This window comes from Larimichthys crocea, chromosome I (assembly GCF_000972845.2).
Source record: "Larimichthys crocea isolate SSNF chromosome I, L_crocea_2.0, whole genome shotgun sequence".
Lineage (NCBI taxonomy): Eukaryota > Metazoa > Chordata > Actinopteri > Sciaenidae > Larimichthys > Larimichthys crocea.
In genome coordinates this window covers 27,347,700-27,363,933 of record NC_040011.1, presented here as the reverse complement: position 1 = coordinate 27,363,933, position 16,234 = coordinate 27,347,700, and the positions used below count along the sequence as shown (strand labels likewise).

General features: G+C 38.0%; 1 protein-coding gene and 1 long non-coding RNA gene across 6 annotated transcripts in view; one reads left to right on the top strand and one right to left on the bottom strand.

Annotated features, from left to right (window-relative positions):
- The window catches only part of LOC109142945 (uncharacterized), a 126,599-nt gene that overhangs the window by 50,259 nt on the left and 60,106 nt on the right, over nucleotides 1-16,234 (bottom strand). The gene's annotated exons all lie outside the window — the stretch shown is intronic.
- fgf13a (fibroblast growth factor 13a) overlaps nucleotides 1-16,234 on the top strand; it is an 85,165-nt gene that overhangs the window by 66,773 nt on the left and 2,158 nt on the right. For all 5 annotated transcript variants that reach the window (XM_010736597.3, XM_019278403.2, XM_010736596.3 and 2 more), the window contains 2 exons: nucleotides 3,582-3,685; nucleotides 13,568-13,766. In XM_010736597.3, the coding sequence (XP_010734899.1) occupies nucleotides 3,582-3,685; nucleotides 13,568-13,766 (303 nt within the window). The remainder of the gene's footprint in view (nucleotides 1-3,581; nucleotides 3,686-13,567; nucleotides 13,767-16,234) is intronic.

Sequence of the window (16,234 nt, the reverse complement as noted above, 5' to 3'; positions counted from 1 at the left end):
ATTTTTGTGTGTGGTATCACGACTGAGCAAAGCCACTGGGTATCTCGAGGAAACAAAGACAGTACTGTAAGGCAATTCTAAATCCTTTTTTTTTTTAGTTTTAATGTTCAAAATGCAGGTCATTCTTAATCTTGTAATGTATTTCTTTCAGCCCTTATCTTTGTAAACAGACTTAAAAGTTTGGATTGTGCAGATTTGTTAAAATGTCCAAAATTCCAATTTATTATCAGCAAGATTGAAGGTACTGCAGATCCCAGAATTAGGCAAATAATTTTTTCTGACATGTAATTCCAATTTTAATTGCCAAAGACCTTTTATAAAATGCAGGTTTAAGGACAGACAACACTTTAATCCTAAGAGATTCTTACTTTAATCCTAAGAGAAGTTGCCATGTCTCTCACTAATAAACAACTAATATCCATTTTAAGCTTCCTCTGCCGTTACCTAATTTATCCTCGTATTGTTTTAAAATAAAACAATTCACCTAAACCAAAGAGCCCCTGTAATAATCAGTGCATAGAAGAGCTGTGTAATGTCACAACAGCTTAGTTATAGCTGCCAATGCTCTGTCATGCAGTCATACTTAGACTGCTCTAATTGCAGACACACTACTCCCAGAATGAGCTGATAGAATAAATGTTTGAAATGTGACTAGTAATGGCTGGGAACATTAAGGTTTATTGTCACACTGAACTGGTTATGACTCCTTGGCCGTAAGTGGGTGAAATTTACACATAGCTAGCCTGCAACCAATTGTGAAAACTGTCCCTCAGTCCTCCTCACCCTTCTTATTCCATGCTTCTCTGCACTAGGAAAGGTCTGCTAGTGGGTGGCGGCCCTGTCATCCTCTTCAGTGTGCTCAGGTGTTTCTAGGAGCCAGGAAGTAATTGAGTTTCCCCTCTTGAAAACCTCCGTCAGTGCACCGCCTGGTAATCCTTCTGAAATGAAGTGGACTGCAGATGTGTACGTGTGCGTCAGTGGTGGGAGTATGAAGGGAGAAAACTTTGTGAGGCAGACACAGACTGAGGGAGAAGCAATTATAAAGACAAGAACCATTCATGTAGCACAATGTTTCAGAAAACAATCAAATTAAGTCTAAAACTGTGCTGCATATTAAAAAAAATGACATTTACACAGAGATAAAATGTAAACAAATTCAAATGTGCCAAGATGGAGGGATCTATCTGAACACTGATTGTGGAGAAAGTTCCTGTGATCTCCCATGAACCATGAATTTCTGAAAATAAATGATTGAGCCTCTGCACTGGAGAATGCTCCAAACAAACTTAAAGGAAACTATTACATGTTCTTTCCTAGACAAGCTGTGCTAAGATTGCCAGATGTAGTCTTTGTTTTTAATGATGCTCAGCTCAGGTGTGTCCTTTAATTGCAGAATTTGTTCTTTGGTTGACAGTTGAAAAATACAAATCTTAAAGCTTAATAACAAATGCACAAAATTACTGTACAGTAAACATAAAACTTCTGCACATATTGACCTTATAAATAGCAGGCCTATCTGTTTAAGATATACATTTTACTGGAAGCATCCGCTGTATAGTACATAGCTGCCAAAGCAGGCATCACCACACCATACACCAATCTGTCATTTTGAAAGCTTCCAGATCGAGAATGTTGCTTCTTTCCCTAGGGAGCAATCTTCTGATTGCTGTACCATTATAGGGCTGTCACTAACTATGTATTTGAAAAGTGGTGCAATTTTAGTGTGAGCTGAAGTTAGTTAACAAAATAACTCAACCATATTGTATCTGAAAATATAATTTAAGATGCCACCACAATGAAAAGAGAAAAAAAAACAAAAAACATTAGTATCAGTCAGGAAAGTTTGAGGAGAAATGGACATGTCAGTGTATCCATCATTTTTACAGGGCTGACAGATAGACTCGTGGGATTGTTACCTGTCTAAAATACTGAAGTTTGTGGGTATTGTTGATATACTCTAACCTTTAACTCGTTTCAAACATAAGAGGCAACAAGCGTGTATATTGTGAACCACCTTTTACATAGCATATGAAGAAACAACAACAACCAAACAAAAAAAACACACACACACACACACAGACAAAAACAGAGGTAAAGATAGACTGAGAAATAGGCAGATAGTGGAGAGGCAGACAAGCATAGAGTGAAACAAGAATATGCTGGCAAGGCTGGCAAGGCAATGTTTACTCTACGAAGTAAATATATTATGCATTCATATGGCTGCCGTTTACAATAAATGCCAAGAGAGAAGGGGGTTTGCAGTGTTAAAGCGATAAGGGAAGATGAAATAGCCCATCGAAAAGCCTCTATACTGCACTCAAAGGAATCTGCAGATAGGGATCTACTAAGTGGTTGACAACAGGCCTTATAGTAAGGGCATTCTCTGGCTCACAGCTTAACTGATGTGAGGGCTAAGTTTAATTTCTCCTATCACGTGTCTAAACCCAGAAGTCTGTATCCTAATATGACAATGTACAGTCGTTGCAAAACTTGAGGTGAATGTTATAATTCTCCTGTGGACATTATTTCCTGTATCTGGCACTACCAGAAAGGTAAAACAAAAATCCACAGCAGTGGTGATGGCATCACTGTTTGGGAGCATGTCCAACAATAGTCAGAACAAAAAGGCGAGAAGTTTCTTTTTTTGGGGGATTAGTGCAAATACAGACTCAGGTGGTTGTTCATGTGCTTTCCTCTATTCAGCCTGTGGGTTCCCTGTCAACATCTTATGAAACACACAGACACACTAGTACTGTACGGGCCAACATTAATTAGGTAGAGGTGGACCTCATTGACCAGCTGGGTTGCCGCTGGCTCTCTCAGCCTCACTACTTTGCCCGCTGGTCACAGACAGGTTTATATATGTGTGTGCATGAGCATGAAGTCTATGCACAGAGGTGTGCAAGTGCTCTCTTCCCACACTTATATGTAATGCTGGCCATGATGGACAGGATGGAGAGAGCAGCACTGTCAGACAACAGCACTGTCATCGTCATACATTTACATTTGGCTACACAATTTATTTATTTTTTTATCACAAATAATTTTACATACTGTGATTGCGGTACTTCTGCATAGCGTTACACAGCATGTAATTCCATGTTCATGTGTGTTATTATACAACATTGTGAGCTGCTTTCTCTGTTTCTGATTTTGTTCATTTGCTGTATGACACACCCTCGGGAGAGAGTGCCTGAGTCCCTGAGTTTCTGCCTTACCTCTATTTGTGGTTTAGTTTTGACAACTCACTTTCCCATCCAGACAGAGACAGGGAACACGTAATGCTACATGGTCAACCTGGTGGAGCTACTACGCTTTGAGCTTGCTTTAAAATTTGGATTTCTCTCAGTAGCATTTGTCCAGTTTCTGGCTTATACAGTCACAGTGGGATGCACTTGTTTGGCACTGTTCATTTTCCCTCTCTCAATGCCCAAGTTATTGGCTCAACAAATTACTCATATTCTGTATATGTTCATTTATTTATCTACCACAAGCTGCTCTGAACACTTTTACAACATTTCTCAAATGATGTGATTAAAACGTGTTTTGTTCATCCTTTTCTATCTGCTGTCTCTTTCTAGCCATGTTCAACCTTATTCCAGTGGGGCTGCGAGTGGTGGCCATCCAGGGGGTGCAGACCAAACTATATCTGGCTATGAACAGTGAGGGCTACCTGTACACATCAGTAAGTGTCTCAAAATATATGTGTGAGTGTCTGTATGCATGTATGTCTCTATCCTAGCAGCTGGCCTTCCTGTCCAGGTTTAAAGAGAAAAAATGTTACATCTTTGGCAGACATCTGAGTTACTATGGTGATATGAGCGACTGGAAGAAATGCAACAAAAACATGTCAGAAGATTGAGACTTTAAATGTGTAGTAGTTATTTTGCTTGAAGTGTTTTTTAGCAGATGTTTTTCTTTTCATTCTTTTTTTTTGTGGAAATGGGTAACTCTCTCTTAGCATGCTCACAAAGACATGATATCATCTTAAGCCTGATGAAAAAGCATCATCATCTTCTGATATAATTCAGTGTCAATAAAAAAGTTCAAGGATTGTGTAAGAAGGCAAAGCAGTGACATATCCGATCATGGCAGCTGGCTCTTTATCTTTGATTAAACGTGCAATGTTATGAATAATTCAGTTGCAGACCGAACAATGTCCCTGTTGGTCTTCCTCCCAAATGCCACCATCTCATTGTGCAGCAGGTGTCACTGAGAAGACTGACAGGCTGGGTGGATGTGCACCCCGAGGGCGTGCAGACACACACATTTACTGTTAACAGACAATCCTCATAGTCAAATTAGTAAAGATTGTTCTGTATGGTAAAGGTCTCAGTAGGCAGACACAATGCTGATTGATAGAAACGAGCTCAGAGCGAGCAGAGAAAATCTAATGATCTTGTAGCTTTTTATTTTGCAGCTGCCACTGACAAATTATCTATTACATACTTACGCAGTAATGTGATGAAGGAAGAAGGAAAACTGCCCTTTTCCCTGATTTCACTCGCTCTTACACACAAACACATTAATAAACAGGGTTAATGTGACAGCTCTCAACAAGCATTAGTTAAGTCAGAGACATTTATGTCAGGGATTTGCAAATGATTACACAGTTTGATTTGGTGAAAGAGGCTCTGCTCTTTAAGGGACCTCTAAAGAAATCCAAGAAGTAACAAGGATACTACTGAAAGAACTAATCCACTAATAACAAACACATATGTATGTAAAGATTAGATCTTTGCAATGACAACAGTACCACACGTTGCAATACGGAGTCTGGGATGCAGGGAAAAGCTACAACAGCAAGCAGCATTATAACAATATCAGCAGAATAATAGTGAGAACTGTCAGGATATAAAGGCTGACCTGGACACCTGTATGAATATGAGTGGATTGTAACAGAAAGCTGGTTGCTAATTTGCTGAGGTATGCACCATTGATAGTGAAGCATAAATGAATCTGCTTTCTGTAGAAATGTAGTATTTTTTACCAAATCTTTTTTAATTTCTAGCTCATTCAATGTAGTATCTGTAAGACCAAGAATATGACAACATAACCACTGTAGCAAGCGATTGTGCGGTCTACCTATAATTACATTTTAATGAGCACTAGCATTTGTTTGACAGCATATCCATGGGGGTTGCCCCAGCTAATCATGCCTGGGGGGAATATACAGGAATAATTGAAATAAAACATACTGCTTCAACCCTTTTTCTACAGCGTGCACACATATTCATGCACTGTATTTAACATGGCTCCCCAGCAGTCCACAGCTCCCAGTGAGTGATTTAAATGATTTGAGCTTGGTTGTCAGTAATTAAGAATATGCAGCAAACTGTAGGATTAATTTAATAAAGATGGATCCTGCTGGCAAAGGCACTACGAGTGGAGAAGTAACAGTACAAGTATTAGCCTATTTCTAAAATGCCTTTCATTGCTTAAGTATTAGAAAAAAAAAAGATCCCAAACAGCTTACAACTACTAAGTTTGTTTGTTTGTCTTGGAGTCTTAAATGACATCTTAATACACAGTGATGCTGGATGATGTGTTTCTTGTCCTACTTCTCAAAGTTCCAGGTTCTGTTGTTAACAATACATTCTCATGTGGTGTGCCCCAAGGGTCTGCCCTGGACCTATTTTGTTTGCCCTCATTTCTCCTTAAACAGCAAATAAAGTATACTAAAGGTATATCTTATCACCGCTATGCAGATGATATCCAATTATACTCTGCACCTCCTTTGGCCCATTGTATCTTGATATCTCATTTAGTGATCAGGACACCATTAAAAAGTAGCTCACAGAAAACTAGTTTAAATGCCATTCGTAGTTTTACATTTTAATTTTGTGTCACTCTTTTTTCATGTTTATTTCATTGATCCTTGATGTTGTCTGACAGCTGTTCTAGAAAGACACAATATATAGCACAGGGTAAATAAACTTTACTTCACTGCTATACTTCCTTAAGATAGATATCTAGAAAATAAAAGTTTCTGATCTTTTACACAACAGCAATCATAACTAGAATCAGTAAGCACAATCAATAAAATCTAAACAATACTAAATTCTTATTTCAAGCACTGAATTTGATCCCAATTTTGTGTTCTTTGTGATGTATCAATATGTTTAATGTTAGTCAAATATTGCAGAGCATAAAAGAACATAGCTGACTGCATATGCTATGATGCTTTTTATACCAGCCCTCATGTGAAATACAACACATCTTGTAGGTGTTAAATTGGAAGAATGCAGTTGGGGGATGGGTTATAGGGCTTACGATTTCAGCTAAATAGAGAGAGGGAATTGAATTGAATGTGTAGCTGGCTGCCTAATAGTGCCTGTCTTGCTGGGATTGCTTCTATGGTAAAGTGCTGCCTTGAAGCCACGCATTAAACCAGCCAATAGCAGGTCAGGATTAGAGAGAAATTCCCAATCAACAGTGGAGAGACAACAGATGACGTATTCTGGGTAGGGAGATCAAGGGCTGCTGGGATCTGGATGTTCCCCATTATTCTACATGGGTGTGCCTGAGTGCATGCATGAATGAGTGAGTGAATGCTTGGTAGAGATTAAAGAGGATTCATATGGTTTACATGCATAGTAAATTTACATGTTTTGACAAATTCCAATGCATACTAAATTATAAATGTATATGTAATGTATATTTAGATGTAATCTGAAATTATGTATTTACTTTGATAGCATTAATTAGAGTTTTAGACCAAGTTGCTAGATATACATGCGGCGGATGAGCATCAGTTTGTACTTAACTGTGCATTCTGTACGTATAAGAGCATACACCAAGGAAAAGAGGGACAGCGAGTGAGAAAAATGAGTAGTGAGAAGAAGAGTGCACATGTGTGGGTGAGGCAGAATGCACCAGTGAAAATATATTCATCTGAAAGCGTCAATGTGTGGGAGAGGAAGAACCAATTAATATGTGTTTTACTTTACTATCCTCTGTTTTCCTCTTTGCCCCTCTACTCTTGCAAATGTAGTGGAGCAAGATTTTCATCAGAACTGCAAAAGTCAGAGTCCTGTATTTTACCCGACAAAAAGGTGTTGTTCACATAATCTAAAAAAAAAAATGCAAAAAAACATACAGTTACCAACACAATGCTGTCTTGTACGTCTGTAGCAATGTAATAAATGTTTCCACTGTATCTGAGAAAGAAATGCTTTCTTGCTTCTTGATTTCTTGATATGTTTAAAGATGTGTAGGTATATTTTTAGATCCTGGGCTAAGTGGTGTCCACATATTTCACGAGGTGCCTATGAAGTGGTGTCATTAATTTCCTGGTGGGTCATATTTGAATTAGTGTGAGTCACTGAGGCTCCAGTTGAGTCTCGTCTAGACTGCTGTGTGTGAGTGTGTGTAAAATGGAGAGTTCAGGGCTCTCGGGGTGGAGATATTTATCAGATTAGTATTGAGGTTTACAGCCTTTTTTTTTTTTTTTCCACTTTAATCGCTGGGCCATTGAAAGGAAGACCCATCACATTCTTGCTCATATATAAAAGGCACTCTGTATATGCATAGTCTAAGTTAAAATATCTAAGTATATGTATAACAAAAAGTCCTATTTGTATACATATAGGATAAAAATAAGTAAAAATATAGACACAAATAATTGTATCTGTATATTGTTGTGCTTGTACATTATGTATTTGTATTATAGTACTCTCCTGTTAGATATGTAGTTGGCTCACACCCATGCCCTTTCAACCATTTAGCATGCACAATGCCTTTGGTAAATAACCACTGCTGTAAGGTTTCACTCCATTGAGCTGTGTCATTAACTAGTCTCTGTTGTGTTGTGCTACAGGCTTTAACGTGCGCCCTGTGTGGGTGTGTCTATTTGTGTTTTGTATTTGCAAGGGTCTTTTCAATTAGCTTAAAGCTCTCCAATTTATTCCCAAACAAATGAAGATGATGAGTGTACTTTATCTTTAGCTAAAGCAAAGGGTGCTTTTTAATCCACTTGTGCTCTACTGAAGGGACTAGGGCATTGAAAAGTTGGATTTGTCTTACCCATAGCATTTGCTTTTCTAAGTCTCACAAGTATTGATGTGGCTGCAAGAAAACTAGTCAGTCCTGATTTCATTGGCATAATTGGTGTCATCTTAGTTTCAAATTGGCAACTGAATACACATGGGGCAGTGTGCAGGATTGATTTGGCGTGTCTTGTTAAATATCCAGCCAATATCTTTACAGAGGAGATCAGATCCATTATGCCAGTATTTCTCCTCCAGCTGATTGGATCAGGAAAACACCATTCGGCGGTAATTACTCTCCTGAAGCCAACAGAATGTTGTTTGAGAGAGCATAATAATTGATCATGTTTTCTTGACATGACCGCCTTGCTAATAGAATATTTATTTCACAGTTACCCTTACCACTGCTGCATTATGTAATTGTATGATAGAGTACAAGAGGTTTCCCGGAGTCAGTGCGTCCCTGTGCATGCGTGTGTGTGTTTTTACGTTCATGGGAAGTAAAAAATTAGCAGGGAAAAATCCTTCAGTACTTTACACTCAACACTTTCATCAGCATTTTAATGTCTATTTTGTATAAGCAGTTATTGGATAATAAAGAACGCAGGCTATACTGACATAATGTAAGCTGGGATTCCCCCTTCCTGTAAACAATAAAACTGTTCTCTGTCTCTCCCATGAGATAAAACTCTCTTCATTTAGAAAGACAAGTGTAAATTAATTTATGTTAAAGCCATTTCTGTATGCAAGAGCGGATATTATTGGGAGGTGAGACACTGGCATTTCAGATGGTTTTCATGCAAATCTACATGCATGTTTACATGTTGAGATATATATATGTATGACATGTACAGTTGTATGTGTAATGCAATGTTTGAAATGTTTCATACTGTTAATACTCTTCATATTGTACACATCTTAGCCTACCTAACCTGCACTAATTATTACATTTATAGCTGAAAATACAGACAGTAACTGCTGCACATGCTGTATAAGTATCTTATTGTATTAAAATACTCAGTCACTCGTGTTACTCTGCAATTGCAAATTGCTTTTTGTCCTTCTGGTTAGATGCTAAACTGCATTTTGTTGTCTCAGTACTTGTACTTGAGATGACAATAAATTTGCATCTAATGTAAAATGAATTACAATGCACTAAAATGAGATTTGCATGCTTGTAACAACAAGGATTTTAAATCTTATGTGCTTCCAACAAAGTTCAATCTAAAGCTGTGACTCATAAAAGTTTTTTTTTCCTGACTAATATTTTTAAAGTAATGACTCATAAAAATAACCAAATAAATAAATGAATTCTGTCTTTTTGATGAAACTTTAATGTGGAATTTAAGAATCTAGGATTACTGGCTCAGCATGGATGAAACACCAAAGACTAACATCGATATGTAAATAATGTGCAAGAGGAGGTGAAACTAGATGTCACAGTAGGTGGCACTGTATTAGATTTATTTTATTTTTTTAAAGGTGAAACTGGTATAAAAATTGGATAGAAAAGCCTAAAGCTTTCACTTCTCTGTCCTGCTCAATTTCTCCAATCTATCAGAAGAGGTTGAAGAGCATGGGTTAAGACTGAGTTAAATGAAAATACTGCTCAACCCCCCACACAGATTTAGCTTTAGAAAACAGGAATAAATAGAGATGAACTGTGAAATTTGCCTATTTCACTCCTACAATATAAAATATGGAGGAATGGACCACACAGCTCCCAGCAACACAAATAAATTTCTCATAACCACAAAAATAGGCGAGAGGGAAAGGAACAGCAGACTGATACACTGGGGGTATGTACACAGACAATATAAATCTCCTGACGTCATTGCGTACACTAAAGCTGTAATATTTTTTATATATTTTATGTACATAAAAGCTTGCCTGGACATTGTGTAAGTGAGGTTGCCAGCTGTGAATCATTTGGAGAAAGACTTGTCATAGTTGCATATTTCAAGGAAAAGCCCATGTAGTGTAATGGAATCATTAAAAGTCCATTTAGCCAAACCACCACCATGGAGACATCAGGGGGTAGGGAGATGACACGACTGATACTTCTATGCAGATAATGTCCTGCTTTTTATTTCTAAAGTGATTTCCCCCTCGCTCCATCTGGCACTGGAGTCATGATTAAAGTGATGTGAGATTTTTTTCGCTGGGAGATTGGTTTCAGTGAACAATAGATATGCCACTGACTGAAGAAGACGCTATTGGAACCAATTCAAAAGATTCTGAATGTTTCTGTCTATCACAGTCCTGTTAGAATAGAAATGGGGATCCCCTGCCATTTTGGCCCCTCCTTGTGTCAGTCTAAGTGAAACTGTTGTCCATAGACCCACTCCAATACAGCAGCACTGGCCAGCAGCCTCTCCTCATCTTGGCATTAAATGTGCCTGTATCTATCTGTATGCGTCTGTTTATCAATAGACTCTTATTCTACTCCAGGGTGAGTGTAACCAGCCAAATCCACATAAGCTCATTATTAGAGGTAGAACAGAACTCCTGGCTCGAGAGCTGAGCAGCCCCTTGTTTAGCTTTCAGTTGCTGCTCATGCATAACTGAGATGGATGCTGCCAAGCCCTTCTAAGGCGGCTGCCGCTTATCAGAGAAAGACAGCAAGAAAGTACTGAGGGTGGTGAACAGTCAAGAAATTAACAAGAAGGATTAAGCAATGGCAAAAGGACAACATATCTTATTTAAGTACAGAAAATATAAGATACTTTTAACAGCCTAGAAAAGCTTTGATCTAACAGTAAGTTAAAAAATGTGTTTACCTGAAGAGTGCTGCTATATAGTATCTAACTACTACCACGGTTTGAGGGGTACAAATATCTTCTAAGCCTACCTTTACAACTCACTGATGTGGAAGGATGTTGCTGAGTTACCTATGGGAGAGGCAGAGGCCGTCTTTGTTTTTTAAGGAAGCTTAGTTCCTTTAACACCTGGAGCAAATCTTTACCACTCTGTCGTTCTTAATGCAATATTTCTACAATCTGCTGGGATCTGTTGCTGAGAAGCAGCAGAGCTAGTGATGCAAACAGACAAAATGCACTGATTGAAAACACAAAGTCGATGCTCCACTATTCTGTACTATTCTTTTGTTAACTGTTTAGAAAAGGAGGAAGCTGCACAAACTGCTGTCTATCATGGAAAATGTCTTGAAAATCAAGCAGTAAAACAGCAGATATTTGTTTTAGTAATGGACTTTCTTTGCCCTCCATACTTACTTTAATATCCCTTCATAAGTGATTTTGATGTAAATGCAATGTGAATTTTGCACTGAAAAGATTTGAACTGTGGACAATAGACACATAGCTGGCTCATATTAGCTTTGACTGAATTTACTGTAAGAGTGCATTTTGTACTAAGGACTGTGTATTTTGTTCTCTGTCACTTACTCTGGATCAGTTTAAGAAGAGGTCTTTGGTTGAAGATTTGTTTCATTCATACATTTCTGTTTTGACTTTTAACTTTTTATATTGTAAAGTGTAAAAAGACAATGTATATATATGGATGGTTTTGTGACAAGGAACAATCATTATCCTTTCCCCAACCCTGAGCATTTGGGTGACTGAAAATTTGCATGTTGCCAATTAACTTGATTAGTCATTGTTTTTTGGGGGTTTTTTTTTGTGGTGTTTTTGTGTGTATGGTTCGAACACTCATCTGAAGTAAGAACTTTAGACTAATTTCTTACTGAACCGTAACACTGTAAGCTCCCAGCTGGTTCTGTAGCCCTCCTGGTGGGCTTAACATTTATTCAAATGTAGTGTTTGTGATGTTGCAGCTGAACTGAGAACCAGGGCTGAGCCAACAGGATGCATCCCATTGAGGTGATAAGTCACAAGCTTCCTGTGACTTTGTTTCTGTCAGAAATTTTTGTCCAGTGTGGTCTGTGAAGGCCAGATCAGTGAGGGGGGATGATTAATGAGTGTGGTTGTAGATGGGTCTGGGTTTTGTGTCTGGAATGGGCTCGGTGGCTGGGTGTGACAAAAAGCACAATACGATATGGTTGGCTGTTCTTTTAACAAGTTCAGCAAGTGAACATTTTACAACCCCTTACAGTTTCCACAGATTGTTTTCATGTTTTATGCTACATAGCTTTTGTATGTTTCAGTCTCACTGTCTACATAAACTTCAATATCAGAGCAAAGCACATCACCAGACATGAAGCTCATTCAGTCTTTTGAAGTTGGCTTAGCGTTGTACATGAAGAGTCACGCTGTTGAACTGTTAAAAAACAAACAAACAGAGAGGCTGTTATAGATGACTTCCTGTCTGGTAGTGACATGTTGTTTGTCATGATCTCACAGTGTGTCTTTGGCCCTAGGGACACGTCATCACTCTCACCATTGACACCCATCAGAGTGATGTTTTTTTCCTTTCATAAACAGGGATAAGACTGATCCTGGGTAGACCGGCTTCGGTCTGAGAAAGGAATCCATCCTTCTCTTTCTAAGAGCTGTAATACCCATTATATGTGTGTGTACAGTAACTGTAAATGTGTTATGGTGGTGTTTGGATATGCTTCATTTTCATTGGCAGACAAAGTGTCTTCAGAAGAAAATTTAAAAGCATGGCAACAACATTTTACTGCTGACTGGCTTCACTTGTCTTTAGTTGTCTCTCTCAGGGGAAATTGTCTTCTAACTGATTAGACTCTGTTTGCTCAAGCGACTCTCCAAATTGGACAAACACACACTCCTACACCTAGGCACACACATAAACACACATGCACTTGCACACTATCTTGCCTCAGAGAATATAAACCTAAGCCACAATGCTGTAGCATTAATGACCAAATCCTGTATTAGCAGTGGAACCAAACATAAGGGGAGTGAAGCCTTGCACAGTATGGAGTCCGGAAGATGAACGACAAAACTGCACGCCTCTAAAGGGTTTCTCTACTGCCAGTTCATTAATGAAAGAGATCAGTAAAAATCTGGATAACATAAAACAATAGGTGGAAAACACACGCACCTTGCAAGCATGACTGAAGTGCACTAAGATTGTATATAAACCTACTAAAGCCACCATGTGGAAGCATTTCAAGCATTCTGGTATATTAAAAATAATTAGTATAAAAAGTCAAATGGCAGTCATAAATAACGTGTCTAACATAATCTTAGATACAGAAGACAATAATCTGACAGATAATGAACTGCCCATACATAATTAACAGCTTGGAGCAAAATGAGAATATACTCTTCATCTTGGCCGTATGTTTTATTAATACTCCTCTGTATCTGTCATATCACTGTTATATATGCTATAAAGTGCTACATTATTCACTACAGTAAATGGGATGAATAGATTTAGAAGATTCCCAAGAAACAAAGATTTTAAAGCAGTGGTTTCAGCCTTGAGATAGCTTCTTCCCCCTTTATGTGCCTAAGTGTGTGTTGGATGTACAGTGCAATGTACTGGTATTAAGTTACACTCTCAAGTAATGAACTATTGCATTTCAGCTGCCTCTGTTCATAACCAGGACATCATAGACTCTTGAGGCCATGTGAATTACTGTCCAACAACTATTATACACTGCATCATCTAACCCTTCTCTCCCCCCACAGGAACACTTCACGCCAGAGTGCAAATTCAAGGAGTCGGTGTTTGAGAATTATTATGTGACATACTCCTCCATGATATACCGGCAACAGCAGTCGGGCAGGGGCTGGTACCTCGGTCTGAACAAGGAAGGAGAAATCATGAAGGGGAACCATGTCAAGAAGAACAAGCCAGCAGCCCACTTCCTTCCCAAACCTCTAAAAGGTAAGTCAAATTCTCTTTCACATTTTTTTTTTAAAAATTCAACATTGAGGGTAAAGGTATGCTTGAAGAGAAATTGTTCATACAATGTGTAGTCCAACCATGTTGGAAATCAAAACTGTTATAGTTATAGTTATTCCAAACGACTGCACTTGAAGGTGTAGTGAAATGGTTAGGGGTATGGTTAGTGGTCTGCTGTCATAGAGGTGGAGGAGACATGATCTAATTTAAATATGGGAACAACTGCACACATTTTTAGACTCTTTCCTAGAATGAAAAAAAGAGAGTCAGAGAGAAGTTAAACTCTGGCTCCTTTCTCACCTCGACACAGCTGCCCTTCATGTTGTGTTGATGTTTTGGAAAGTTACAGAAATGATCCGACACAGCCCCCTGTAATCCGATGTTGGAACTAACTGACAATTTTTCTTGGTTATTTAGCAACGTCACTTTTCTAGTTGGCAAGGGGTTTGTTTTTCACAATAAGAGTATTTCCCTGAGAACCACAAGTTTCTCTGATTAAATTTCCTCATTTTCTTTATACTTTCAGTTCATGTGGATATTATTTTAGCAGAGACTAAATAAGCTGCTTTCTAACCCTCTGCCATTTAGTATTCTCCTTAGAGATGCTGCCATGGACTTATTCAGCAGCTTCCTCTGGCTGGTCACACTGCAGACATGGCACAGAAGGCTGAGCCATTGTTTGTGACCAAAAGCAGCAGGAACAATATGTTTAAATGCTTTGAATACTAAATTGACTTGTATTGTAAACAGTTTGAATAGTAGCACCCAGGATTTTTTTTTTTAGTACAGTCAAGTCACAGAGAACCCCACCCATGCAGGCTGTGTGTGTGGTAGTGAAGGAAGGAGAGCCAGAAATGGTTCTGTTCTCTCTGTTGAAAAGGCCTCAGTCCTTTCATCTTAAACAAGACACAGATTTACCTGTCAACAGAGAAGAGACAGGCCGAGTCTGCTTTCACTTCAGTGAGATAAAAGAAATGCACTTTTTTCACCTTTCAGTAAGAAATAAAAGGCTTGCCCGCAAAAAACTCAATGACAAAAAGAGGGCAGTTTAGATTGTTGATTGCTCAGTAGTTTCATGATTTGTATCTGTCACATATGACTCTTTTTATAGTTCTTTTTTTACATTCTTTTGTGCGTGCAAACATTAACAGCCTACTAGCTCTACCGAGTTATTACTGTGGTCTACAGTAACTGGGTGAAGATAATTAAGTCGTAAACTCAGTCTAACCATTTGGTTTGGTTTATGGACCAGATAAAGCAGTTCATCATAAAATTATAACAAGGATAAGGTAATTTGGGCAAGATTTAAATGATCACGTTTTACGTATAGATACATTTACATCAGAATATATTGTGCTTAGTTCAAGTGAGTTGCTGCATTGTTACTTTAATTAACTGTGCATTATGTTGGAGTGGTAGGAGGTAAGGAGAATGGATATCTTGCCATGAAATTTGCTTATAAATATAGCCAGAAACTTTCAGTTTTTGTCGACCCTGTCAAAACAATGCTTTTTTATTTAGGTCTTAATGGGTGGTGATGTCTTACTGGAGTCCATTATATTGAAAGATGTCTCCAATATGTTGCCCCTGTATGTAGATGGTGGATATAATATTACAAACATCTTTCAATATAATGCAGTATAGTACAACACCAAATGGCACTATACTACTACTAGTATAAGAAGTAAGTAAGTGTCCAGTGTATATATTTCTTACAGTTTCAGATTTAACACCAAATCATGCCTTGACATTATTTCACATTATATGATTCTTGTGTTGAGAATACCTATAATCATCACCACTGTATAGCATCATATAATTTTATAAGTTAACACTGAATTCAGGCGTACATGCACCTGTGCAGAGAGTGTCAATATAAAATCTTTTTTCATTTCAAAGGAAAATTTATATTTACCCCATTTGTGTGTAAATATGGGAATTCATTCATTACAATGCTGATATTCCTGTTTGGAGTTAAATCTTTTTTTATTTGCTATATCTATTTGGTGGGGCGCCTCCAGCCAGTATCTCATTAAGAATCTATGTCAGCCCTCTGAGATCACTATAATAGCTTTTCAGTTTCATTTAAGGGGCCATCCAGGGGGTCTCAAACACACTTAAGAGCAATAGCCAGAGAATGATTGCCTTTCTTTATGCTGAGAGAAAAATACTTACAATGAGAGAGAAAAAGAATAACAAAGATAGATATCGTCTATGTGAGACAGTATCACCCTCAGCAGTCTTTTGTGTATTTTTCTATAAAGAAGAGATATAATATTTTTTTAAGTCCAACAACAAATCCAAAATGAGAAAAATAAATACATATTTGGTAATACCCAGAGATGTGAGACATTGTCCTTCTTTTGCACAAACTTCAAATTATCCAGCAATGCACAATATTTACTAAATCTTTTACATAATTTAAATTCCTGATGTATCGAGTGGTTCGG